Here is a 24,940-nt window from a genome sequence, read left to right on the forward strand (position 1 = left end):
GGAGAGAGGAAAACTAAAAAAGGCGTGTAGCAGGAAAAGAGCAGAGGGCAATGGAGACAGAAACCCCTGTAATGGGAGAGCTTGGGAGCCTCCTCTTTTATCTGCTTGGAAAACTTGGCACGGGAATTCAGAACTTGACGTGCCTTGCAGCAACTTGCCTTGTCAAACACACCTCGGCTATGGCGAGGCGCTGAAAAATGCATTGTTTGCAGGCAGGAAAGTAACGGCGAGAGGGAGCTCCCCCCTCCACCAAAGCCGCCGCTCTGAGTCATGGAATTAGAATTGAATGGGACCAGGTCTGCACTCAGGGGCAGGATGCAACACGATTCCCGAGACCCTGGGAGCAGCTTTCCCTCAGGCGAGCCAAGGACTCGCTCGCTTGAGCAAAGCAAAGATTTTGCAAGTTGCATTTTAAGGTTTAACATGTTGCATAGGCAAGAAGAATAGGGGCTTTTCCAAGGTTTCCAGCTCTGCAACTGGCCATGTGTGTTCTGTTGTTGGCTTGGGGAAGTTTGGTCTGAAGGTGATTTTAATGATCAGTTCTGATATTGTGCTTTTTTTTTTAATATTCAAGTTTGATATGTCTTTTCTGGATCTAAATGGTCATGGGCTTGAAGAGATGAGCTGAGTGGAAGCTGTGTCATGGCAGTATTTTCTGGGATCTTACAAAAAAATCATCTCCCCTTGTTCTAGGGGAAACTGAGAAATTAGTTAACATGATTTTGAAAGACAGCAAGTAAATGTCTTTTCCAAAATCATGTCAAAATAGCTTAAATAGTGCTTTCCTTAATATAGACTTATAAAAATACTATTAAAAAGCTGTTTGAAATGATTGTGGTTCTGTAGTACGTCCTTGTCAGGCTCGGGGTTCAAAAGCTCCCTGTGAAGTGGTATTTCTATCACTTTTTCTGCCCTCCTGCCTTATATTTATCCAACAATTTCCACGTCATTGCTGGCTCTCCAAGATGTTCTGTGGAGGGGAATTCACCCACTTTCCTTCCCACCCCCTCCTTCACTCCACTGAGATCACACAGCTGGAAAAACTTTCTAAAATAGATTTTGCCTCTTGATGTTGCTCCTGGGTGAACCCTTGTGCAGGAGTTTCAACACCCACAATGAGTCTCGGTTGTGTAAAGGTTTGAGAGCTGGGGATCCTTCTCTTGTGTCCATGAAGAGCTGGACACGAGATACAGGAAAAGAAATCCCCTTATTCCCACTCAAAATACTTCCCCAAATACTTTTGTGAACAGGATTCTGCCCACTGCCCGGGGCTGCCTTGGCCAGGTGAAGTAATACTGAAAGAGAGAGATGAGACCCTGAGAAGCTAAACTAAAAAAACCTCCCAAATTCATCTACGTGAGCAAAAAGTGCGGGAGCTCAATCCAAAAGGAGGCGCTTAAGGGGATCGGCTGCGTCTCAGAGGGTGTTTGTGTTGATGTGTTTCCAACCACTGCCTTTTTTCTGTCTGGGAACTTAAAAGAACCTGAGCAGGAGGGGTTCGGTTGGGTTTGGTTTGCTTTGGTTGGGTTGTGTCTCCTTGCAATCAGAAAACAGCAGCGCTCCCAGCTCCCATCTCCCGATTCCAGCGGTGAGTCACCGCGGGCGCCATCGGAGCCGGTCCCTGGATGGGCTGATCCAAGATCCCTCGTGTGGACAGGGAGGTGTCTGGGCTGTAGCAAGGGGGTGCTCTCGCCCCGGGAGTAGAGATGTGGGAATATCCTGCAGGCTGGAAACGCAGCGTCTTGCTGGGAAAACTTCACCCCTGGCTCCATCCAAACCCAGCGACTCCTGATTTCGCAGCAGCAGGAACCTCGGCCATGAGACCTCTGGGCGCTGAAAATAAACACAGTGATACTGAAAATAAGTAACCTCTGTTCCAAGCATGGCAGATCCATGGAGATTTGCTTTCCTATGCCTGCCCATGTGAACTGGCATAGCTGTGCCAAGAGCCCGTGAACAGGGGCCAGGCAGGGAAACTTGCCTTTGACTCCCAAATCACTTATGCAAAGTCACACCTGGGAACAGGAGCACAGGTTTTAATTAAAGCAGAGGGAAAGGATTCATGTGGAAGGGAGTCATTACTTCTCCAGCTCTTCTAGGAAAGCCTGTTGCTGCAGACAATGGCAATTAAGTGGAATACTACAAAGGATTTGAAAGAGCAGAGCAAATGATGGTTTAGGCACCAAAACAAGGAAAATTCTTGCAGAATCTCTCGGTCCCTCACACTTTCCTTTCTTGGTTTGTGTTGCTCACGTGCAGTGTCCCACTGAAGGTGCTCAGGGGTGCAGGGGGGCTGTGCTGGCCCCTCAGGTGGGACAGTTCCCTGTGGAAAGGCAGGACATGTTTTCGGGGGTTTCCTGGGGGATGAGGGCGCTGCAGAGAAAGGTGAGGAGGAACAGGCTCCTGTCTGCAGAAGCTCAGCTGCCTCTGAGCTTCGATTTGCTCTTTTTTTTCAGAAAGGACTGGAAAAAACATGTTAAAAACTCTCCAGGTTGGTTAAGGTTGGGTTGTCATGAACTGTGTTAAATCCTTGCACCCGACCTGTGCAATTCAGAGAGGTCAGAAATTGAGGTGACTCAGAGTTTATTTTTAACCTTCACTGGTTTTTTGGTCTCTGCAACATCCTCTGGACAGCAGGGACTGAGGAGTCTCGGCGGATGACAGGTTGATGATGAGCCAGCAGTGCGTTCCTGCAGTCAGGAGGAATGGAATTCCCGATGGAATCCTGGGATGCTTTGGGAAGAGAGTAGCCAACAGGTCAGTGAGGGGATCCTGCTCCTCTGCCTGGCTCTGGTGGGGCCACGTCTGGAGTGTTGTGTTCTACTCTGGACCCCACAGGTCCAGAAGGACAAGGAGCTCCTGGAGAGAGTCCAGTGGAAGCCACAAAGGTGATGAGAGGTCCAGAGCATCTCTTTGATGAGGAGAAATAGCAGGAGCTGGGCGTGGCCAGTCTGGAGAGGAGGGGATCCCAACAATCATAGGAATATCCAAATATCCATATATATATATATATATAATTTGAGAGAGTCTCTCATCAACCCATATGAACATCTCCAAGAGGTGGCAAGAGGATGGTGTCAGACTGTTCAGTGGTCCAGTGACAGGACAAGGATCCCAAAACCCCTGAGGTGGGAAAAGCCCTCATAGAGTCCAAGCTGTGCCCAATCCCCACCTTGTCACCAGCCCAGAGCACTGAGTGTCACATCCAGTCATTCCCTGGACACCTTTAGGGATGACGATCCCACCACCTCCCTGGGCAGGGAGAAGTCATGGCCATAAACTAGAACACAAGAAATTCCACCCCCTCACGAAGAAGAACTTCTTTCCATGGAGGTGGCAATGTCCTGGAAGAGCTGCCCTGGGAGGACATGGATTGTCCTTCTCTGGAGACATTCCAAGCCCACCTGGAAGCCCTCCAGTGTCACCTGCTCCAGGTGTCTGTGCCTTGGTGGGGGGTTGGACTGTATGAGCTCTAGAGGGCCCTTCCAACCCCAATATCCTGGGATTCTGGGATTCTGAGTCCGGTTTTGTCCCTGGATTTGGTCTTTCACTGAGGCTCCTTTGATTTCCCGGGCAAAGGGGATGAGATGTTGCTGTGTTTTGGTGCACCTGGGTTTCAGCGAAGTTTTGCTGAAGTGTCTCCTTTGAACTTGCCAGGACACGCTGGCATGTGCGTTCCTGCTCCTTCCCTTGCTCCTGCTCCTTCCCAAGTTCTGCCCAGAGTTATGCAGGGCCAGGATGCTGCAAGGTCAGGGCAGAGCAAAGCATCTGAGCCTTTGAAATTCAATAAGGGCTTTGCAATAACATTTGTCTGAGGGTTTTTTCTCCACTTTTCCTCGGTTTTATTCTCCTTTTGCAATGACTGGCTGAAGTATCTGTATCAGTGCTGTTGTGCTCCAGCACCCATCCCCAACCCAGATCTTCCAGATAAAGCCTCCTCAAGAGCCCTGCAGACACTTGGGTTTGCTCTGGCTTCTTAAGAAAGCAAAAATTAAATCCTGAGGTTTTGTCTGGCTGCCCCAAACACTCCCTTCTATGGAAGAAAAGCTTTTGGATTAACCCCAATAAGTTAAGAAATGAATGGTGATTAATTATCTTGTCACTTATGCATAAACCACCACCCTCCTTCTCTTCTTCCTCTTCCTCCTCCAGTTTTCTCAAATTCTTCAGTTTATTTTGGGACAAGTGATTTCAAAATTTTCATTATAATTTAATTGGAATTTCAAAACTTTTCCCTGGAAGTAAAGCAAATATACCTCCAGCTCATTCTGATAAAGGTTGGGAATATTTTGTATTGCTGGTTTTGGTTTAAAATAAAAAGATAAATAAAAAGAACAAATAAATTACAATCTGGTTTTATTGGACAGATTCCAGATAGAGAGAGGAAGGGAAACATGGAGTTGCATCACTATTATGAAAGTATAAAAAGCTGCAATTTTCTTTTTTAATGGTGCTTTCCAAAAATAAAAAAGACACAGTGGAAGGCTAGAGGAGGAAATTCCACCAGAAAAGGAGAAAATAGAATTGGGATGCTGGAGTTCCTTTGGGATTTTGCTCTTGACTGCCATGTTTCCCACACACTGGGCTGGAACCTGCTGCAGTTCCAGTTCCTTCCCAGTTTCCCAAAGATATTTCTTTTGGCAGAGGAACCCACACAGGGAGGAGATGCTGGAATTCCCCCAGGAGCTCTGGACATGGCTCTTCAGGCAGATTTTCCAGCTTGATTTTCAGAGTCTCAGACTTTCCCCAGCTGCTGTAACGAGGGCTGTGGGCAGAGACAGCAAGACTTGGACTGCTGGAAGATTTGGAAATTTTTGAAGACATTCCAGCAAAATCTTACATGGGACAGGACAGAAACCCCATTTAATGGCAAGCACTGATCTCGCTCTTGAAATACTCATTATGTCAGACATTACTTAGAATGTAAAAATCCTAAAATTTAGAAAACAAGCCCTTTTTCATAGGTTTCAGATCAATCACTGGTGAATCCTCTGACAAAAACCACCCCTGAGCTTAAGCATAAGGGCCACTGTGGGCAAACTCATTTATGAAGAGAAAGGACAGCAATGGGAAAGTGATTTGGGAAAAGCTTTTTGATAAGCTCATGGCACATTGAATTCTCATATGTGGGTGGAGGGATCTCAGGTTGCTGCTTGAACATTAGCACTCCAAATCCCTGGTCAGGCTCATGTGCCTGAGCTGACTCAGCAGCAAAACTTGGCAATATCTGGAAAAATCATCTCTTTCAAAACTTGGCTGTGAATGGAGGAAAGAGGGATTTTCCATCTCACCAGAGTGACTCAGAATGAAGGATATTTTAAGAGGGACATTGGGACATTACAAGCCACTGCCTGGGATCTTTGAGTAGCCTCCAGGGGTATTTCTAGACAGCAGAAAAATAACCCTGATGCAGACAATCTTCTCTTGTGAAGGAACAAGTTGGGCTCGTTCCAGCAGTGAAGACAAAGCAGGGTGAGCTAAAGACACATTCCCAGCCCATTCCTGGGCTTCTGGGAGCCAGAACTGAGCTAGAACTTCTCCTGCTATTTGCTCTATTTCAGCTGATGGCTGTGGGTGGCCACAATCACAAACTGCTTGGCCTTATTTAAAACAAACAAATGGAAAACCAAACCAATTTCCCATTCAGAACAATCACTTAGGCCCATATTTTCCTTTAATTTCTGTTCCAGGGAGTTGGAGAGCTCTGATTTCTGTGTGTTCCACTGCTTTTCTTGACGTGAGATCCAAATGTGTGAGAACTGCAGAGCAGGAGCAGGGCAGGGGCAGCTGGAGGGGTGGAGCTGAAGGAGAATGGTGGGCAGGAGGAACAGAGGAACCACAGGAGGGTCTGGGCTTTGCTTTACTCGGGCTCTGTGGCATTCTTCAGGCTTTGGCTTTTTATGCTCTTTTTGCTGGAGGAGGTTTTGGAGACGATTTTCACACCTGGGTTGGTGCCTTTTGCACTTCCAGAGCTGAAATTCCCTCCGCTGGTGCTCAGGGCGCTGCTGCCACCTCCAGCGTGGCTGTAGCTGCTGGCAGTGCCCAGGCCACTCCCTCCTCCAAATCCACCTGCAAGACCACCTCCAGCCCCGAGTCCAAGTCCTCCTCCGCTTCCAAAGCTGTAGCCTCCTCCTCCTCCTCCTCCTCCTCCTCCACTGCCAGCTCCAAGACCGAAACTGCTCCCGCCGCCTCCTCCAAGGCTAAAACCACTTCCACCACCTCCTCCAAGACCAAAGCTGCTTCCACCACCTCCTCCAAGACCAAAGCTGCTTCCACCACCTCCTCCAAGGCCAAAACCACTTCCGCCGCCTCCTCCACTCAGGCTCAGTCCACCAAATCCTCCTCCTAAGCCAGCCCCACCAGCCATGCCGGAGCTGGAGCTGATGACTGCTGCAAGGAAAAGCAATCAGAGGGTTGGACATCTGCTTGGCAGTCACGGCATCATGAGATGGGCTGGGCTGGAAGGGGCCATAAAAGTCATCCCACCCCTGCCCCTGCCATGGGCAGGGACTCCTTCCACTATCCCAGGTTGCTCCAAGCCCTGTCCAATCTGGCCTTGGACACTTCCAGGGAAGGGGCAGCCACAGCTGCTCTGTGGAGTCACCCTGTTCCAGGAAATGCCATCATCAGGACCTTGACCCACAGGACTTCCATCCCCTGCATAAGCCCCTAACGACAGTGGAGAACTCCTGAAGTGTTATGTGGGGTAAAACTTCCCTTTTCCCAAGATTTCTCCCAGGCCTTGCTCCCAAAGCGAGACTTTGGGATTCAGAACTGTGATACTTACAGTAGCTGATGGGGTTCAGTCCCTGCCCGCTGAGCCTGTTGAGGGATTAGAGGAGATTAGAGCAAAATTACGGAGACAGGCAGAAGAACCAACCTCTGATGGGAAAAGTGATAGTCACTATTATCCCCACAAGGATTTTGCTCCCACCTGCTCTCCTCTCCCTCCAGCAGTTTCCTGTAGGTCGCAATCTCGATGTCCAGGGCCAGCTTGACATTCATGAGCTCCTGGTACTCCCGGAGCTGCCGGGCCATGTCAGCCTTGGCTTTCTGCAGAGCATCTTCCAGGTCAATCATCTTTGCCTTGGCATCCTTGAGGGCCAGCTCTCCACGCTCCTCCGAGTCTCCGATGGCCGTCTGCAGGGTGGCACACTGCAAGGGATGAGGGGCTTGGAAAGCTGCTCTTCCCCTTGGGTGAGAGTCACCCAAGGAAGAAACCTGTTCTGGCTGAGACGTTCATGGAAAATGTTCCAGCTGAGCAAACACGGCTGGAGTTGAGATGCCAGACTGGCAAGAACGACTTAGTAGCTAAGTTTTACAGTGTGAAATCTCTTCCAGGAGAGAATTCAACACCTTCAATGAGGCTGGAAAAGTCCCTGATCAGCAGAGCTGAGCTGTGGTGTTGAGGGATAACAGACTGGGGCTCTGTCGTCCCCTTTTGCCATTCCTACCTGGTTTCTCGTGTTCTCTATCTCGGAGCGGATCCTCTGAATGAGCCGGTTGAGCTCTGAGATTTCACCCTTGGTGTTGCGCAGGTCATCACCGTGTTTCCCAGCTGTGGCCTGCAGCTCCTCAAACTGAGGTGACGAGGAAGATGTAACCTGACCCATCTGAGTGTCTGGCTGGACAACACATGGCTCAAAGAGCCCCTCTTTGGGACCACAGGGGTTGCCTGTGGCAAGGATGGGTCAGCTCACCTTGGTTTGGTACCAAGCCTCGGCCTCGGCGCGGCTGCGGTTGGCGATGTCCTCGTACTGAGCTTTGACCTCGGCAATGATGCTGCTCAGGTCCAGGTCCCGGTTGTTGTCCATGGACAGGATGACAGCGGTGTCGGACACTTGGGCACTGAGCTGGGCCAGCTCCTGTGGGAAGCACACAGGAGCTGCACTCACGTCTCCCAGCCCTCAGAGTGGTGGCAGTCCTCAGCCAAGGACAATGGCAGGACAGGAATTGGGGATTTGTCTGTACCGCCTCGTAGAGGGCTCGAAGGAAGTTGAGTTCATCACTCAGGGCGTCCACCTTGGCCTCCAGTTCCACCTTGTTCATGTAAGCAGCATCCACATCCTGGAAAAGAGCAGCTATGGGGGCACGTGTGCACCTGGATCCTCTTCTCAGCCAGGAAGAAGTTCCTTGGCAGAGCCAAGAAACAGTGAAGCATGGAGACGAGGCTGCCCCTTTCCCTGCTGCCTGGCAGAGAAGCTGTGCTTGGCACATCCTGCTGGAAGAGCACCAAGAGGGCATCTCTTGCCCCAGAGAAGTGCTGTGTGTAATTTGGAAGTGGATAAGGAGGGAGGTCCTGGCTCTTTGGCCTTGGTACCTGGGATTCCCAGCAGGACTGATCCCCTTTGTCTCTACATGATCTGCTTTGCACCTCTGTGTGTTGTGGGATGGGAGTGGGAGGAGATTTTGCTTCCTTCCTACAAGCCATTCTATTCTTTTCCCACAATCAAATGGTGATTTAAAACCCCTCTAAAGGATAAAGATTCAGCTCCATGAGATCTCCCATCCCTCAGGATATTCCCAGTCCATGCAATAGTTGGTGTTGGCTCAGCATCTGCAGCACCTCCTATCTCACTCACCTTCTTGAGCACCACAAATTCATTCTCTGCTGCTGTGCGTCGGTTGATTTCCTCTTCATATCTACAGGGATAAAGGGAAAGAGGTGCTGGATCAGACCTTGGGAAGCAGAACAGGTGTCCAGGTGGGACTGCAAGGTGATCTGGACTGGGGGTGGCATCTCCAAATCAGCCTCCTGGGAACTAGCTCAAATGTGTGAGATTCCCCTTTCTCAAAAGGTTGAAAAGACATTTTTGACTTAACACAGATGGAATAAGGAAAGTAAAGCTGGTTTAGAGGATTTTCCTTTGCAGGAGCCATCACAAGGTGCTGTGTCCTGCCTGAGTCTCCATTTTTTGATGGGAAAAATGTCGATGGACCCTTTTTGGTGCTGTTGAGAAAAACAGGTCCTGCAGGGAGAGATACCTCTGAGCAGGGGGTATTGAAGGTGATTAGTGATGTTCTATATTTTGGGCTGGAGCACAAACTGGAGACACTTTTTTCCCTTTCCTAGAGAAATTTCCATTAATACTTCAGTCTGGATGTTTACTTTCAGAAATTGAAATTTTTGACATGAATCATAGAGTCATGGAACTATAGAATCACAGAACCATAGAATCATAGAATTATAGAATCACAGAATCCTAGAATTACAGAATCATAGAATCACAAATTCAGCTGAGTTGCAAGGGACCCATGAGGATCATTGAATCCAACTCTCTGGCCCTGCACAAGACACTCTGCCAATCCCACCCTGTGCCTGACAGTGTTGTCCAAACACTCCTGGAGCTCTGGTAGCCATGGGGCCATGACCATTCCCTGGGGAGCCTGTTCAGTGCCTGACCACCCTTTGGGTGAAAACTCCTGCTGCTCAATGTTCAGCTGAACAATTTACACCCCATTTCACACTCACTTGTTCTTGAAGTCCTCCACGAGGTCCTGCATGTTCTTCAGCTCCCCGTCCATGCGGCCCCGCTCACTGAGCAGGTTGGCCAACTGCCGTCGCAGGTTGTTGATGTAGGCCTCGAACAGAGGGTCCAGGTTGCTCTTGCCAGAATTGTTTTTTTGGCCCTGCTCCTGCAGGAGGGTCCATTTGGTCTCCAGCACCTTGTTCTGCTGTTCCAGGAAGCGAACCTGAGCATTGGGAAGCAGAAGAGGCTTAGGGAGAAGATATCTGTGAGCTGACAGCCAATATTCAGTACTGGGAATGATGCATGGCAGGAGCCAAAGGACTCCCGAACTAAGAGTTTCCAGACTGGAAATGTCCTCTGGATTATCCAGAGCTATGTTAGCTCAACCTGTAGCTGAACAAATCCACCCTCAGTGGACAGTTCTCTTCAGAGGCAATTTAATTTTGGAAGCCAATGAGTGATGGTAAGAAAACTTGGGTTCAGCTCTTTCTTCACCAGGCAGTGAAGTTCCTCTTTCACACCCTCTGGGGTTTCTTTTTTTGCAAGATATTTATCTTCCTTTGTTAAAGCCAAGGTCTGAGTACTAATGCTAAAAGGCTTAATTGTCTTTCCTTTTGCTCACGCATCCAACATACTTATCCAATTAAAAGCCAAGGAAGGACTTGAATGGTTGAATCAACTGTGTCAAAATAAAAAGGATTTTATCTTGCAGGCAATAAACAACAAAGATCAAGACATCTGCTGTGATTGCCCAGAGAGAGAGTTGGGTTGACCTGGACCCAAAAGTGACTTACTCCATTTCAACTCATCTGTGTTATTTCTCAGGCACAAAACCTGGATCTAATCCCATTACTACAATTTTCTTGTTTTGTTTTCTCCCGTGCAAATGTTCAGAAGGACATTATTGTTTGAGGGAGTTAACAGAGACATACAGGGAGGGAATGAGTGAAGGACTGGAGATCTCTGAAGTCGTATTTTTGTACCCACTAGATCCTCACTCCCCCTCTACCACAGAATCACAGCACCCAACAAAGTCTCACCTTGTCAATGAAAGAAGCAAATTTGTTGTTGAGGGTCTTGATTTGCTCCTTCTCATCTTTCCGCACCTGTTGGATGTTTGGATCTATCTCCAGATTCAGTGGTGCCAGGAGACTCTGGTTCACAGTCACTTCTTGGATTGTACCCACTCCAGACGGGCCACCAGAAAATCCTGCTGGGCTCCTTCCACCACCCAGCCCCGCAGGGAATCCTCCCAGCCCCCCGAGTCCACCAAAGCCAAGCCCCCCAGCACCTCCGTGCCCACCACTAAAGCCAAGCCCCCCAGCACCTCCACCAAAGCCAAACCCACCTCCTCCACCGCCAAGCCCCAGCCCAAAGCCACCACCAGCTCCACCACCACCAAATCCACCTCCTCCACCGCCAAGCCCCAGCCCAAGGCCCCCACCAGCTCCACCACTGCCACCCCCACCACCGCCACCTCCCAGGCCAGAGCCACCAGCACCTCCACTTCCAAAAGCAGCTCGGAAGCTGCTTCCAACCCCGATAGAAATTCTCTTGCTACCACCAAGGTTGTAGAGGCTCCTGCTGCCAAAACCTGCACCACCACCAGAACTGCCACCACCACCTCCTCCAACGAGCCTCTCAAAGCCGCCTCCTCCTCCTCCCGATCGTGCCATGGACACAGAGCTAAAGCCAGCCCTGTTGCTGCTCGGAATTATGGCCGAGGCAGCACTGTAGGATCGGCCTCCCCCTCCTGCCCTCATGCTGAGCGTCCGGTTCATGGCAGCAGCAGAGAAGGGCCCTGCACAGCCAGAGAGACTCCGCAGCTCTCTGGGGAAAGGGAATACGGGCGCCCCTTTTATCTGCCGGGGATCTGGGCTTGGTTGCATGGAAGTCCAGTGATCAATTTAGTGCCTTCATGGTTTTGACGTGCCAGGAGGCAGCTGTCTCCCTGAGACTTGTTAAACCCTGATTGCACCCAAACACACCTCCTGGGGCTGGATCCGCTCAGCTGGAAGAGTTATCTAACACCCAGATTTCTGGCAGGAAGATCTCAACCTCATGCAAAACCTCTGTCTCCTCGAAGAGATAGGTTATTTTATTTTGTATTATTTTGCCTAACCCTGGAAGTGTCCAAGGCCAGGCTGGGAGGGGCTTGGGGCTACCTGGGTTAATGCAACGTGTCCCTGCCCATGGGAGGGGGTAGCATGAGATGGTCTTTGAGATTCCTTCCAACCCAAACCATTCTGGGATTCCATGATTCTATAATTTACTCACTGTGAAAGAATGTAATTTTAAAATATTATAAAAACAGAAATAATGTCTTGGATTCCCAATTCTACTTAAAAGATGCAGCACATCAACACAGAGATCAGTGGAGAGTCCTCTGGACGAGCTCAAGTGAAAGACAGTGAGAACAAAATGGTTACATATGAATAAAAATAATTCGTGGGGTTTCTTCACCTGAAGGCAGAAGGCAGCTTGATGTTCATGAAACCTGACATCCCTTTTGGGGCTCTAATTATCCAGTCTGCTGTTCCTACTCCCTTGGCACGGACCATCTCTTTGGGATGACTTGAAAAAGAGGTCCTGATCTAGTTTTCCTCTTCCCCTTTCCAGATGTAAGTATCATCTCAAATTTTGGCCATTTATATTCATTATTTAGCCTATGGCAAGTTTTCTAGGCTTTTCCTCCGGATATTTGCATTTCCAGAGGACAACTCCATTCCATGCAGAGGTTGTGTTGTCATTTGTCCAGCTAGCTGATGATGTGATTGATGCATCTTCATCTTGACCTAAAAACCATTTCAAAAAAAGAGACAAATTTTCTGAAAAAAAAAGCTCTGCCCAGCTCTGTGGAATGATGTAATTTGCCCACTTTAGGATTTAGTCAGTACTGAGTTTCTGACTCTCTCTAGCTCTGATTTCTTTTAAAGACTTTTGTACCTTCCAACCAAAATGCTGCCAAAAGCAGATTTAAGCAGCATGAAAAATACTCCCACAAATTCTCCTTATTTTACTTCCTAGGTCCTTGGGAAAAAAAAGATCAAATTCAACAGGGTATGGTGACATTTTCTGGCATGTCAGACTTGGTGGAACTGCAGTGTTGAGAGTATTTTGCCCCTTGCATGTCTGAGCTCAGCTGGTTTTTGGCATGGGGCTGCACTGGTGGCTTTGCCTGAACTCTGGAGGACTGGACCTTAAAATAAATATATTAAAATAAATATATTTACAGGACAGGATTCTACTTGCCCTTCAAAACACATTCCTGTGCCCCAGTGCTACAAAACCATTAAGGAGCTAAAATCCCACTGGCATCTCTGGAAGAACAACTAAACAGGTGCTACTGAATACAGAAGACTAAATATCTGATTCCCCCTGGAGAAATGCTGCCAGGCAGGCTTGAATGGGAGAGTTGAGGCACTGAAAGAGAATTTCACTTTGCAGTGAGAAATGATTCCCAAATGGGGCAGGTCAGCTTTTCTCTTTTTGGAAAATGTGGGTCTGAGTCTGGAATGTGACTTGAAATTCATGAGCATCCATTGCCTCGATGATTTGCATAAAATTCAAAGCCAGGGTGCGATGGGAAAATGAGATTTTGTCTTCATGGTTCCTTGACCCCGGTAAAGGCAGCTTGTCCTGAAGCTGAAGAACGGGTTCAGATCAGATGTTAGAGCTAAATGAATGTAATGGGATTAAAGGTGGGGCTGCCAAGCAGAAAGAGGGAATTGTCATTTTAGGCTCCCACACTCTTCTCCCCTCGGCTCGTTATCCACAGGGTATGTGAGCGATGCGAAGGCCACCTCAAAAACGCTCCCTGTCCTTCCTGGGCTGATTGGTGATGTGGAGGAGCCGAGGGTTGGGGCTCCAAACCCAGAGGCAAATGTGGCATTTTCATATTTGGATCAACTCTGCCAGGCTCTGGGTTCAAGCTGAAAGAGGGAAAGTCAAAGGTAAATTTATGGAAGAAATTCCTCTCTGTGAGGGTGGGGAGGTCCTACAATGGATTTCCCAGAGCAGATGTGGCTGCCCCATCCCTCAAAGCGTCCAAGGCCAGATGGGATGGGGCTTGGAGTGACCTGAGATAGTGGAAGGTGTCCCTGGCCATGGCAGGGTGTGGAATGAGACAGTTTATAAGATCCCTTCTAACCCAACCATTCCATGAATCCATAGTTTTAGACTCTATCCATTTATAAAAGGGTCTGTCCAGACCGACACTGCAGGACTTGACCTCCATCTGCCCCAAACACATATTCCTGGCTTTTTTCTCTCCAAAATACCCTGATGTACATGAACATCTTCAAGCAGGCAGAAGCAAATGTGGGTTTTGCAATAGCTGGGAGTTGAGGACAGGGATGATTAAAGGTTTTCTCCCAGAAATGCAAGAGCTGCCAGACTGCTTTTGTCCCCTGGGGAGCTGGCTGGTGTTTGGTGTTCAGGTATTGCTTTGCAGGGAGATGATCAACATAAATTATGAGCTGTTGGGGCACTGGAAGCTTCTTGTTTTGGGTGTTTCTGTTTGGTATTTACATAGAAATGAGATGGAGCCCGAGTTGTGTTCATGCAGCAGAAAAGATGAAGACAATGTTTCCAAAAACATTTTTAGTAGGGTGAGTTCTGCTTTCTCACCACGGGCTGACCCACTTGGCTTTCACCACCCTGCAGCCACTGTGGCATTTATTAAAATAGAATTAATGTTCTGCTCCCTGTTGAGCACATCCAATATACCATGAGGGGAGCCAGAATGCCCGAAGCCAGCAGAGCAGCAGAGGCTGGAACTCATCCCATGGTGGGTTCATCCCCATCCCACCAGCGAGGACAGACCGAGTCTGGGATTGGGGGCTGAGCCCATCCTCCAGCCCTGGAGAGGTCGAGGGATAGAAGCCGTGAGTCAGCAGGGAAGTCTTGGAAACAGAGTGGGACATGGGGGAATAAATTACAGCCCCTGGTTCGTGGTGGGCAGACACCCTGCCCACACCCTGTGCTGCTCCAGGCTGGACGAGGACACAGGGATTTCCCCAAGGGTGATGCAGAGCTGGCTCAGGGGTCATTGCCTGTTCCATGGGGAGATGTGGGAAGAGAGGAGCTGCAGGGCTGGTTGGTGTTCCTGTGATTCCAGCTGTGCATGCAGCTGGGTTGAGTTGTCACCATGGCAAGATCCCCCCAGCCAAGTTATAGAGACCCATCAGAAGGTCACTGTCCAGAACTGGAAGCCCTGCAGAACTCCAGGATCACTGAGACAACACTCAAGCATCTGGTGGGATTTTTGGGGTGTCCTGTGCAGGGCCAGGACTGGGATTTGATAATCCTTGTGGGTCCCTTCCCACCCAGGATATTCCATGATTCTATGACCCTCGAAGAGGAAAAGGAAAGGGCAATGTGATTTCTCCTATATCCCAGTTTCCTAAAATTGTGAGAGAGGGTTTTCCCTCCCTGGAAGGGATGATGGAGGGACATGTCCAGCCTGATCTCCAGACCCTGCTATTTGTGTGAGCTCACATGTTTTAAGGAAGGTGGGGGCTGAGGAAGAAGCCCCTGGTGCTGCATTTTGGGAAACCGCACTTTTCTCTTACTTTCCTCAAAGACCAACCCACTCTGGTGAGAGAGTTTCGCAGGTGTGGTGTGGGATTATTTTCTTGTTACTCCCTGAGCTGGTTCTCACTGATTTCTTTAAACAAGGGCCTGGTTGTCTTTTTGTTCCATCTCCAGAGATCCCAGACACTGTGAGGGATCCCAAGCAAAGTGCATATCCCACAGATGGTTAAACAGCCTCCTTTCCAGACTTCCTTGTGGCCACACTAATCAGTGGATGGAATAAAGGTATGCAAAGGTGCTTCAGGAAGGAGAGCAGACAAAAACTTCTTGAAGCTCCAAACTCCACCCATTTGGAGACTCAGGTTTGAGGAAATTTCTATGATTTGCAATATCAGAGAGGGAAATAAAGCCCAGGCAGTGCAGCATGAATTATGCATGGAGTTTATTGAAGGTACAGCTGAAAGTCTGGAGTAAGCGAAGGGTAATAACTCTGTTCACTTACACATTAAAAGCTTTAACTCCGTCTATTGCACACAGGAAAAACAACGCATGCATTTAACTACAGAAATATAAGGTGCTCGTTGGGGCATAATTAAAATCTGCTCTACCAAACGTGGTGTAGCAACCTGGACCAATTTACATAAGCATTCCTAACCCTCTTGTAAACAGGAAAAATTGGATTTTCTGCTGTCATCAAAGAAGTTAAATTACAGCTGCAGCTTCGTCTCGGACAATTAAATTGTGGCTTCTCTTTCTGAAGTTGGGATGACCAAATTTTTCATCCTTTTGCAATAGCTGCATTAGGGAAAGAAAGTCTCTGCTGGAAAGGGGCCAAGCAGGGAAGGGTGACTGAAAAGCCAAGGTGATGTGTGGAGACAGGAATGCTCTCTGAAATGAAAATCTCACCTGGCTGAGGGGGGCAGGGGGGAGTTTCCCCCAAGAAAGACATCAGGAGAGGGTGGATTTTGTCAGGCAAAGGGTTTAGGCAGAGCGCTGTCCTAGTGCATAGTTGTGTGATCCCTGTGGCTGTCAGAGGGAGGGGGAATACTGTTTTATTGCAGAAATGCTGATTATTATAAAATCTGCGGTGTCGGGCCCCGCCAGTCTCTACCGGGTCGTCCTGACCACACGCACGGCTGTGCTGAACCTGTTCCCGCAGACCCCCGGGGCCCCGGGGATGAGGACGGGCCCGGGGCCGCACTGCTCCACCCCCGCGCACACCACGCTGCCCAGGTTGCCCAGGTTGCCCAGGTTGCCCATCCCGGGGGCGCACTGGACCCCGTCCACCCCCGTGAGCACCTCCCTCCCCACGCAGCCGACGGCGCTCCTGGCCCCGAATCCTGCCCCGACCTTGGGGACACAATCCACGCTGCGGGTGCTGAAGCCGGCGCTGCCGAAGGACGAGACCATGCCCAGCCCCGCGCCGGCCCCGCCGCTCTTCACGGTGCATTTGCCTCCGATCCCAGACAGGGACCGGCACTCCCCGACCGTGCCCCCGCCGCTGACCACGGCTGCGGGAGGAAAACACGCTGGGTCACGCCCCGAGCAGCCAAAACCCGGCTTTAAAGAAGCGTTACAAGCTTAAAAGCTTGTAAGGAAATTAAGGGGGGGGTCATTAACTCACCCACGCTCACGGGGTTGCCGGTGCATATCCTGTCAAGGAAAGAAACGTCTCAGAGATGTATTTAGGAACATATTCCTCAAATTCACGGGCAAGTAGAACCCAGCCACTGCCTGCTTAGAAACCTGACATGTCCTTCAGGTCTTTAGGTACACCCTGCTGAGGGGAGCTTGTTCAAATTGCTCACCAAAGCACTGCAGGGTTGGAGCCCTAATTGCACGGTCATACTAATATCCCATCCTTTTTTTTGGATGAGAGTGTGATCCCCTCTGCACCCAGTGGGAGGGAAAAGGGACCCTGCTCCCCTCTGCAGCTCTGGGTGCATTTCTTTCTCCTCCTGTTGTCTTTTGCTGACCATGCTTAAAAGATGCATCCAGGCTTGCTCCTACCTGCTCTCTTCTCCCTCCAGCAGTGTCCTGTAAGTGGCAATCTCAATGTCCAGGGCCAGCTTGACGTTGAGCAGCTCCTGGTAGTCCCTGAGCAGACAGGCCATCTTGTCCTTGGCCTGCTGCAGAGCTGTCTGCAGATCAACCAGCTTCTGCCGGGCGTCCTTGAGGGCACAGTCTCCCCTTTGCTCGGCGTCACAGATGGCTGTCTGCAGGGCTGAGATCTGGGGACACACACAGGAGCACATTCCCACAAAGCTTCGGGAAAGTCAAGTAAAGCCCATCCAGTCCCATCTCCTGCCATGGGCAGGGACACCTTGCACTACTCCAGCCTGCTCCAAACCACATCCAGCCTGGCCTTGGACACTTCCAGGCACAATTTCTCGGGGCAAGAGGGCAGGCAAGGGTGGTATTAAGGGGTATCTCCACAGCGTTGCTTATATGACCCCCTATTTCTCAGCCAGGAAGTGCCAGAGAGTCAAGATTTAGGCTGGATTTGTGGTAGCCAAGCTATATGGGATGAAGAGGATGGGATCTGTTGGCTGCAACCTGGTGGGACCCCAGAGCAAACACTTATTCTGGTATCACCAAACCAATGCACTTCTTATTTCCCAAGTGAAAAATAAATCTGCTTTTTTGTGTGCATGAACAGCAGATGAGAAGTTAAAATAGATCTAATCTGGAGCATGGGCTCTTTGAAGCTCCACAGGGTGGGAGCTGGTAGAACAATGCCCTTTGACAGAGGAGCCGCACTCTCAGGTGGATCCATCCTTTGGTCCTACCTGTTTCTTCACATTGTCTGATTCACACTGCAGCTTCTGGATCATCCTGTTGAGCTCAGCAATCTCGCTCTGGTTGTTCCTTAGGTCATCACAGAACTTGCCCCGGCTGCTGTGCAGTTCCTCCAGCTGTTGTACAGGAAGAGGATGATGTCAATGCACCCAAATCGCCCTTCACAGGGCCCCCTGCCTTCCTGGGGAGATGGAACTCTCTGGAGCTGCACCGAGGTCGGTGTCCCCAGGGCACCACCCAGACGTGGCCTCAGCCTGGACAAGGTGAGAGTCTCAGGTGAGTCCTGGACTCGCTGATCTTGGAGGTCTTTTCCAGCCTTAGGGTTCTATGATTTGCCCTTTGGGAAGTGATGATGCTCCTCAGGGTGCATGAAGAGGACATTTCTGAACAGTCTGATCTGCTCTGCTTGTGCCAAAATGTCTCAGACCACATTTTTAAGGTTGGTTTGGGTTTAGGGTTTTTTTGGTACAACTTCTTAAGCAAACTGAAGCTAATACACAATGTGAGGTGGGTTAAAGTTGCATCAGGAAGGACAGGAATGGTCTCAGAAATAGACTCAGAAATGGTCTCAGAAATGGACTGTCATGGAAATTCATGGACTACTCACCCTGGTTTGGTAGAAAGCCTCCACCTCGGCCTTGCTTTTCTGGGCAATCTCCTCATAGCAGCACTCCACACTTTTGATGATGCCCTCCATGTCCAGGTCCCGGCTGTTGTCCATTTGCACGATGACAGAGGTGTCACACAGCTGACAGTCCAGCTGAGCCCTCTCCTGCAGGACCAGAACATCAGTTCCATTCCCTCAACCAGCCCCAGCCAGGCCTGCAGCAACCCCAGCAAGGGGGTTCTGGTTTGAAGAGGTTCTCCCCTGAGCTCCCAGCGTGGGGTTCTCCAGCTGGGTGACCTGAGTCCAGCAAGACCTGGCAGCTGTGACCTGTTTTGGAGGCACAACATGAGATGGCTGTGTGCAGTTCCCTAAGGAAGGGTGGGGAATCCTGGTGGAGCAGCCCACTCCTGCATTTCTGGCTGTGCCAGTGCTTTCCTGGACTGGGAATCCTTTGGGCATGAGTTCTTTGGGCCCCATTGACCCGTGCTGAAGGGGTTTAGCTCAAAAAGGTGTCAATGCAAAGTGCCCCCAGTGTGTTTTGTTTAAAACGTGGGGAATTTTAGACAGAGCTGTTATTTTCATAAAAATATTTTGACTAATGTAAAAATAAAACAAAACAAGTTCTAGAAATACTGAGCCAACCCAGGGATGGTCTGGATTAGAATTTGAGAGGTTTTCAGGCAAAAGATCCCTCCCCTTGTGGGCAGCAATGTAGGAGACAACCACGACCCCCTTTGCCTTCCCAAAGTAGGTGTGACAGTGTTGTTATCAAATACATCTAAAGACATACACTTTTGGGCTGCAATCCCAGGATTTTCAGAAAAGACACCTTTCCCTGCACTCTTGGTGTAAGGCTTGGGTGGGGAGGGCAGGAGATGGCTGCCTCAGCCCAGGGAGCAGATTGCAACAGGAGCTCTTACCTCGGCATAGATGCACTTCAGGAACTCCAGCTGCTGCCGCAGGAGACCCACCCTCACCTCCAACTCCTCCTTGGTCAGGTAGAGACAATCCACATCCTGGAGAGATACCAGCAATTTGGTGAAAAGATGTGAAGGAACAATTATGGCAAATCCCAGGTTTTCTTTAGACTTGGAGGAAACCCCTCTATTTCCAGCCTTTAGCATTGTGTGGGTTTGGGCTGCATGTGCTGAAAACCTCAGAAAGGTCCTCCAGATTCCTTAGGTTGCCTCATTTTTGAGGCATCAGGCTGTGCCATGGTGCCAGGACCCTCCACTTCTCCCGCTGACCCCACTCCCAGGGTCTGCCCACCCTCAGCTGTCCTGACTCACCTTCTTGAGCACCACGAACTCATTCTCTGCTGCTGTGCGCTTGTTGATCTCATCTTCGTACCTGCAGGAAGGCAGAGCGGGGGGATGCTCAGCTCTGGGGGTCTCATCTCCATCACCCAACCGTGCAGACCAAGGGCAATGAGATTTCACCTTGCAACTAATTTTTTATCATTATTTTTGCTGTTTCTTACCCCTCACGGCGTTACTCAGCAGTTTTAGCCATGCCAGTGGTTTGGGTAGCTGGAGTCAGAGGACAGAAAATCCAGCCAAACCACCAGAAATGCAAAGCTGGAGGCTTGGATTGCTGCTTCCAGCCCTTCTACTTTGTGAGATGTTTTTCGAGAGTATCCAGGACTCTGCTCAGAGTGCTTATGGGGAGACTGTGGCCAAAATGCCTCGGGGAAAGGTCAGGAGCTTGAGCAACCTGTGAAACTCCAGGGTGCAGTGGGGAGCACAGTCAGGGCATAATGAATCAGTAATTGAGACCTGCAAGAACTTTCACAAGATGATGGTTCTGTGAGTTGGATCAGCTCAGTGGTGGCTCAGCAAGAAAAAAACACCTGAGTTGATGAACTGTGCGGAAAGTTGATCCAGTGACCTGGTTTGTGGCTTAGCAGAGCACACGGGGAAATATTAAGGAGTATCTATGGCTTAGATTTAAAAAAAACATTCCCACATTCCCTCTGGGAAAAGAGAATGAAGCCCAACATGATGTGGGTAAAGAGTGGGGAGGAGAAAATTGGCTGACTTTTTTTTGTTTTGTGGGAATGGATGGCACTGGGGAAGACACAGGCACAGGTGATGGGGGAGATTGGATATGGCAAATCACAGGGGGGTGCAGGAGGCAGAGGAAGTGATTTCCTATCCTGCTCCCTGAGGAAACTGGGCTTGGAAGCATCTCCCAGTCCATCAGCAGCATCTCCAGTACAGCACTGGATGCCCAGTGCAGGAAATTCACCCAGTACTCAGGTTACTTGCCCTGTACCCCAGTTTGTTGGTCCATCCAGTGCAATTTCCTTGGATTCACACTCAGGAACACCACCCAGGCCAGCAGTGTCCGGCTCTGCAGCTTCCCTGTGTGTGACTTACTTGCACTTGAACTCCTGAACCAGGTCCCGCAGGCACCGCTCCTCATTCTCCAGCCGCTCACGCTCCCCCATCACACACTCCAGCTGCTTCCTCAGGTTGCAGATGAAGTTCTCAAACACAGGCTCCAAGTTTCTCCGGGATGCTGGGAGCACATACTGCTGCAGCAGCTCCCACTTGGTGGTCAGCACCTTGTTCTGCTGCTCCAGCAGCCGCACCTGGACAAGGAAGAGATGGGAGAGTCAGGCTCTCCTGTCCCAGGGTTTCTGCACTTCACAAAGGGAGAAGTGAAAATCAAATCAGAATTGCAAATGGCCAGGTACTGCTATCTCAGGGGGTTAAGTGGGACCAGCATCTTCTCTGAGCTAAACTGGTCCCACCCAGGACTCGAATCTCAGGCTGAGCAACATCAGTGCCTTCACTCTGTGTTGAGGCCAAGCCTGGGTTCAACATATGCTGGCTCAGCCAGACACTTCCCCTCCTCTCCCAGAACTGGATCCTCGGCCTCCTGGTGGGCCCAGGGCAGTAACAAGTCTTTCTCAGCACTAAAAGCTCCATCCAGGACCTCATTTGGATGTATCTGATTTAAACTCCAATCGTGGATACTTATCATGCCTTTCCCCTTGTAGATTAAAGGGCTATCTAGGAGCTTGATGGGTCATGAATAAGTCATTTTACAAATGGGAAGAAGCAGGAGTTGCTGCTCCTGGGTGGATTCAGTTTTTCCAGTTGCAGAACAACTCTCCAGGAAAATCAAGATCAGATGAGACAGAGCAGATTTTCTTTGCTGCTTGAAAAATTATTTCCCATAACAGCTCTCTAAAGAGTCATGAAAACCCTTAAATGTAGCTAAGAAAACAATGATAAATTACATCTTTTTAGGAAATCACCAAATCATTTCATTCACAGAGTGGAGGGACAGAGAAATTAAAATAGTTCCTCCCATTTTAGTTAAATTCAACTTTCCATATCACCTTAATGAAACACAAACTATTTTAAGAATGCAGAAGTCCTTTGGAGTATATAGATTTATGAAAGCAACATCAGATTATACACTTGAGATAAAATTTCCTATCCTTCTGTGTCTTCATCTCATCACTCACAGGTTTGGATTTACCTGGAGCTGCTCCTAACTGAGCTCTTTAGCAGGTTGGTGACCATCCAAAGGTACAATACTGATGGTGTTGCCTTGGTGCAAGGCTCAGATCCAGAAGGTCTCCAGGCCAGGACCACCACGGCTCATCAGAGATATTTAAATACCAGGGCACCAGGAGAAATAGCCCCCCATGTTGTCTCTGGAGACACGCACCCTTCGGAGCCGAGGGACACGGGGCAGGGAAAGCGGGGTCTCACCTTGTCGATGAAACAGGCAAACTGGTTGTTGAGGTTCTTGATCTGCTCCTTCTCATGGGTCCTCACTTGGCACTCCTCGGGGTCCACGCCCACGCACAGGGGCTTGAGGAGCTCTGGGTGGATGCTGACGCCGCGAATGCCCTCGGACCTGCCTCCGCCGAGGCCAATGCCGATGCTGCCGCCGTAGCCCCCCACGGCCACGCCATCCCCCAGGCCTCTGTAGCTGCCCAGGCCCCCGAAGCTCGCACAGTTCCCAAAACCCACGACGGTGCCGAAGCGGCCCCCGCCGTAAGCGACGCCGCAGCGCCCGACTCCGGCACCGCCGTAGACCCCGCTGCGGCAGCTCCCGCCGAAGGAAATCCTCTGGCCTCGGCCCAGGTCACACACACTGCGGCTGCTGAAGCCACCGATCCCACACCTCCGTCCCACGGGCTGGCACACGGAGGCCGAGCTGCTGTTGGCCCTGCCCAGGCCGCAGACGGCGGAGGCCGAGGAGAAGCCTCGTCTTCCCAGGATGGAGCCAGAGGTGTAGCACTGTCGGCTCATGGTGCTGGGGTGGGCGGGCAGTCACGGCGATGCGGAGCAGCAAGACAGGAGCAGGGACTGGAAGAAGGAGAGCTCCTTTAGCTCCTCTGAGGCACAGCCCTTCTCCTTATATACATTTCAGGAGGTGCCTCAGATGCAAAAATTTAATTTATCCAATGGGTTTGGTCTGCCTGGCAGCAAGAAATGGCTTCCAACATTTTAAACCCACAGCAAACACTTCTATCTCATATGAAATAATGTGGAAATTAAAATAAACTGCTTTGCTTGCAAGCTTCAGTTTCAGGACTTATATTTTACTTAATTAATCTGCTTCCTTATTGTGTAATTATAGTTTAGCAGAATAATTCAAGGGGGTTTTATTCATGGCTTGTTTACGGTTTGGTTTCACCACAGCGTTTAATTACGTTTCAGGACCTCCTGCAAAATGTCGTGGGGATGCCGCCCCTTTCAGGGTCCGGGGCCAGCTCCGGGCGGGCTCTTGAGCAACAGCGCGGGTGCCAGGGAGAGGGAAGGCGGATCCATCCCGGCTCAGCACTGACGTTGTGGGGAGCGTTCTCGTAAGCATTTCTTCCTTCCTCTTGTGGGGATGACTGTGGCTCTTGGAGAGAATTCGGGTGCTGACCAGAAGGATGGGGTTGGTGGTTTCCATATTGAAGGAGCAGGAACCGCATGAGGTGGTGCTGAGGATGAGTTTGGTCTTGGGGAAGATGCTCTGGGAAACTGGGGGTTCACAGAATCGTGAAGTCGTGGAGTGATTTGGCTCAGAAGGGACCTTAAAGCTCATCTCATTCCACCCTCTGCTGTGAGCAGGGACACCTTCCACTATCCCAGGTAGCTCCAAGCCTCATCCAACCTGGCCTTGGTCATTTCCAGGAGAGGGGCAGCCACTCTGGACAACCTGTGCCAGGGCCCAAGGAGGCTTCCACTGCCCCTTAGAATACCTGAAATTGAAGATAAGGCATTTCTGGGAAATGACAGTGATTTATTACAGAGTTATGTGCCCAGGGAAGGTGCTGAATTTTGAACATGGGCGTGATGGGACCAGGTCACACAGCAGATTCACATGAACAGGAGAAGTAACAAAGAAGGGAAGTGTTACAAGCAGGTTGAGAAATGTCAGCTGGAGTGAAGGTTTTGCCTGGTGGTCCCTTGACACACCTTTTTGACATTAAATCCCTCCAGTAGTATCTGGTAATGAGAAGGAATCATCTCAATTAAAATTCTTTAAAATATTTTTGAATTTGCTTGGAAACGAATAAAGTTCCTTTTTTGCCTTAGAAAAGAGGCCTAATCATAAAAACACAAGGGATTGCAGAGCTTGCCCTGAGAAATCTTTACATCTTTGCTGGGGCAAAATTAACTGGTTCTGGGAGGACTCAGTGCTATTGTCAATGTGAAATGTAGTGTCTTGAATTAAAAGTTGGGAAAAAGAATCAGGATATTTAGAATATTTGTGGAGTATTTCCTGGAAAGGTCTTTCCTTTTTTTTTAAACACGTCTCATAAAGGGTTGAAATGAAAAAAAAATACTATAATTATAATCATGTTCCATTATAATTATGCTAATCTGAATATGCACAGATGCACATCTTCCAATGCAATGTACTTTCAAAGAATCATGGAATCATGGAATGGTTTGGGTTGGAAGGGATCATAAAACATTCCAACCCCCTGTTGTGGCCAGGTACACCTTTCAGTATCCCAAATTTTTCTCATTCACAGATAGTTGGAGAAATCAGATGAGCTTTGGGGCACCACATCCTTCGTGTCACTTCGAGGTAACCCAAGCACTGGAACCTCTTGCATGCAAGTGAAAAGAGAAGAAATATTTTGGAAGTGAGTTGTATTTTGAGCCAAAGCATTGGTGCAATCCCTGGAGAAGACACTGGGTGTGTGGTCTGAAGCCAAACGTGCAGCACTGCCTGGGGACAGGGCATTCACGGGTAGGACAAAGCATCACTGAGCCCTTAGGGAAGTCCAGACATGACCTTCATGAACTTTTTTAGGTTGGCACAACCACGGGCAAGCCAAAGCCAGGAGAAGCCAGGCTCTAGTTCTGCTTCCCATGTGGCTCAGCCCTGCACAGCTGCGGGATCGGAGCAGCCGCTGCTCCAAGCTCTGCTGCCCAGCAGGACCACAGAGACACTGCATCTCCTCTTCAAGGCAAGAAAGACACGACCCTTTTCCCCTGAGGACAACAACTTTCCAGTTTTTCCAGCTGTGAGAAATCTGTATCTGGCTGGGTCAGGTCCCAGT

The 24,940-nt window shown here is 49.7% G+C and overlaps 2 protein-coding genes across 2 annotated transcripts; both read right to left on the bottom strand.

Moving 5' to 3' along the window:
- Positions 1-5,860: 5,860 nt before the first annotated feature.
- LOC106863501 (keratin, type II cytoskeletal cochleal-like) lies at positions 5,861-11,251 on the bottom strand. The gene is made up of 12 exons (XM_088180638.1): positions 10,855-11,251; positions 10,702-10,761; positions 10,511-10,656; positions 9,473-9,693; positions 8,583-8,643; positions 7,972-8,067; positions 7,701-7,865; positions 7,455-7,580; positions 6,935-7,155; positions 6,788-6,822; positions 6,250-6,390; positions 5,861-6,069 (listed from the first exon to the last, which is right to left on the bottom strand). Exons 1-12 carry the CDS (start codon positions 11,249-11,251, stop codon positions 5,861-5,863), a joined length of 1,878 nt encoding a protein of 625 aa, XP_088036764.1.
- Positions 11,252-15,430: 4,179 nt separating this feature from the next.
- LOC106863502 (keratin, type II cytoskeletal 4-like) lies at positions 15,431-22,685 on the bottom strand. The gene is made up of 9 exons (XM_014892976.2): positions 22,140-22,685; positions 20,790-21,004; positions 19,701-19,761; positions 19,332-19,427; positions 18,412-18,576; positions 17,795-17,920; positions 17,016-17,236; positions 16,630-16,658; positions 15,431-16,516 (listed from the first exon to the last, which is right to left on the bottom strand). The coding sequence occupies exons 1-9, from the start codon at positions 22,683-22,685 to the stop codon at positions 16,113-16,115; spliced, it is 1,863 nt and encodes a 620-aa protein (XP_014748462.2). The 3' UTR covers positions 15,431-16,112.
- Between the last annotated feature and the right edge of the window lie 2,255 nt (positions 22,686-24,940).

The sequence above is a fragment of the Sturnus vulgaris genome, chromosome 30 (assembly GCF_052056855.1).
Source record: "Sturnus vulgaris isolate bStuVul1 chromosome 30, bStuVul1.hap1, whole genome shotgun sequence".
Taxonomy (NCBI): domain Eukaryota; kingdom Metazoa; phylum Chordata; class Aves; order Passeriformes; family Sturnidae; genus Sturnus; species Sturnus vulgaris.

What these genes read in the sequence shown, in the direction of transcription:
- LOC106863502 (XM_014892976.2), bottom strand. Translation starts at nt 22,685, where the DNA reads ATGAGCCGACAGTGCTACACCTCTGGCTCCATCCTGGGAAGACGAGGC. An exon ending in GTTCAGGAGTTCAAGTGCAA is followed by an intron (nt 19,762 to 20,789) that starts GTAAGTCACACA and finishes GCCTTCCTGCAG; the next exon opens with GTACGAAGATGAGATCAACA. An exon ending in CAGACAATGTGAAGAAACAG is followed by an intron (nt 17,237 to 17,794) that starts GTAGGACCAAAG and finishes GTGTGTCCCCAG; the next exon opens with ATCTCAGCCCTGCAGACAGC.
- LOC106863501 (XM_088180638.1), bottom strand. Translation starts at nt 11,251, where the DNA reads ATGAACCGGACGCTCAGCATGAGGGCAGGAGGGGGAGGCCGATCCTAC. An exon ending in AATTTGTGGTGCTCAAGAAG is followed by an intron (nt 8,068 to 8,582) that starts GTGAGTGAGATA and finishes GCTCTTTTCCAG; the next exon opens with GATGTGGATGCTGCTTACAT. An exon ending in CAGCTTTGGTCTTGGAGGAG is followed by an intron (nt 6,070 to 6,249) that starts GTGGTGGAAGCA and finishes GTGGTCTTGCAG; the next exon opens with GTGGATTTGGAGGAGGGAGT.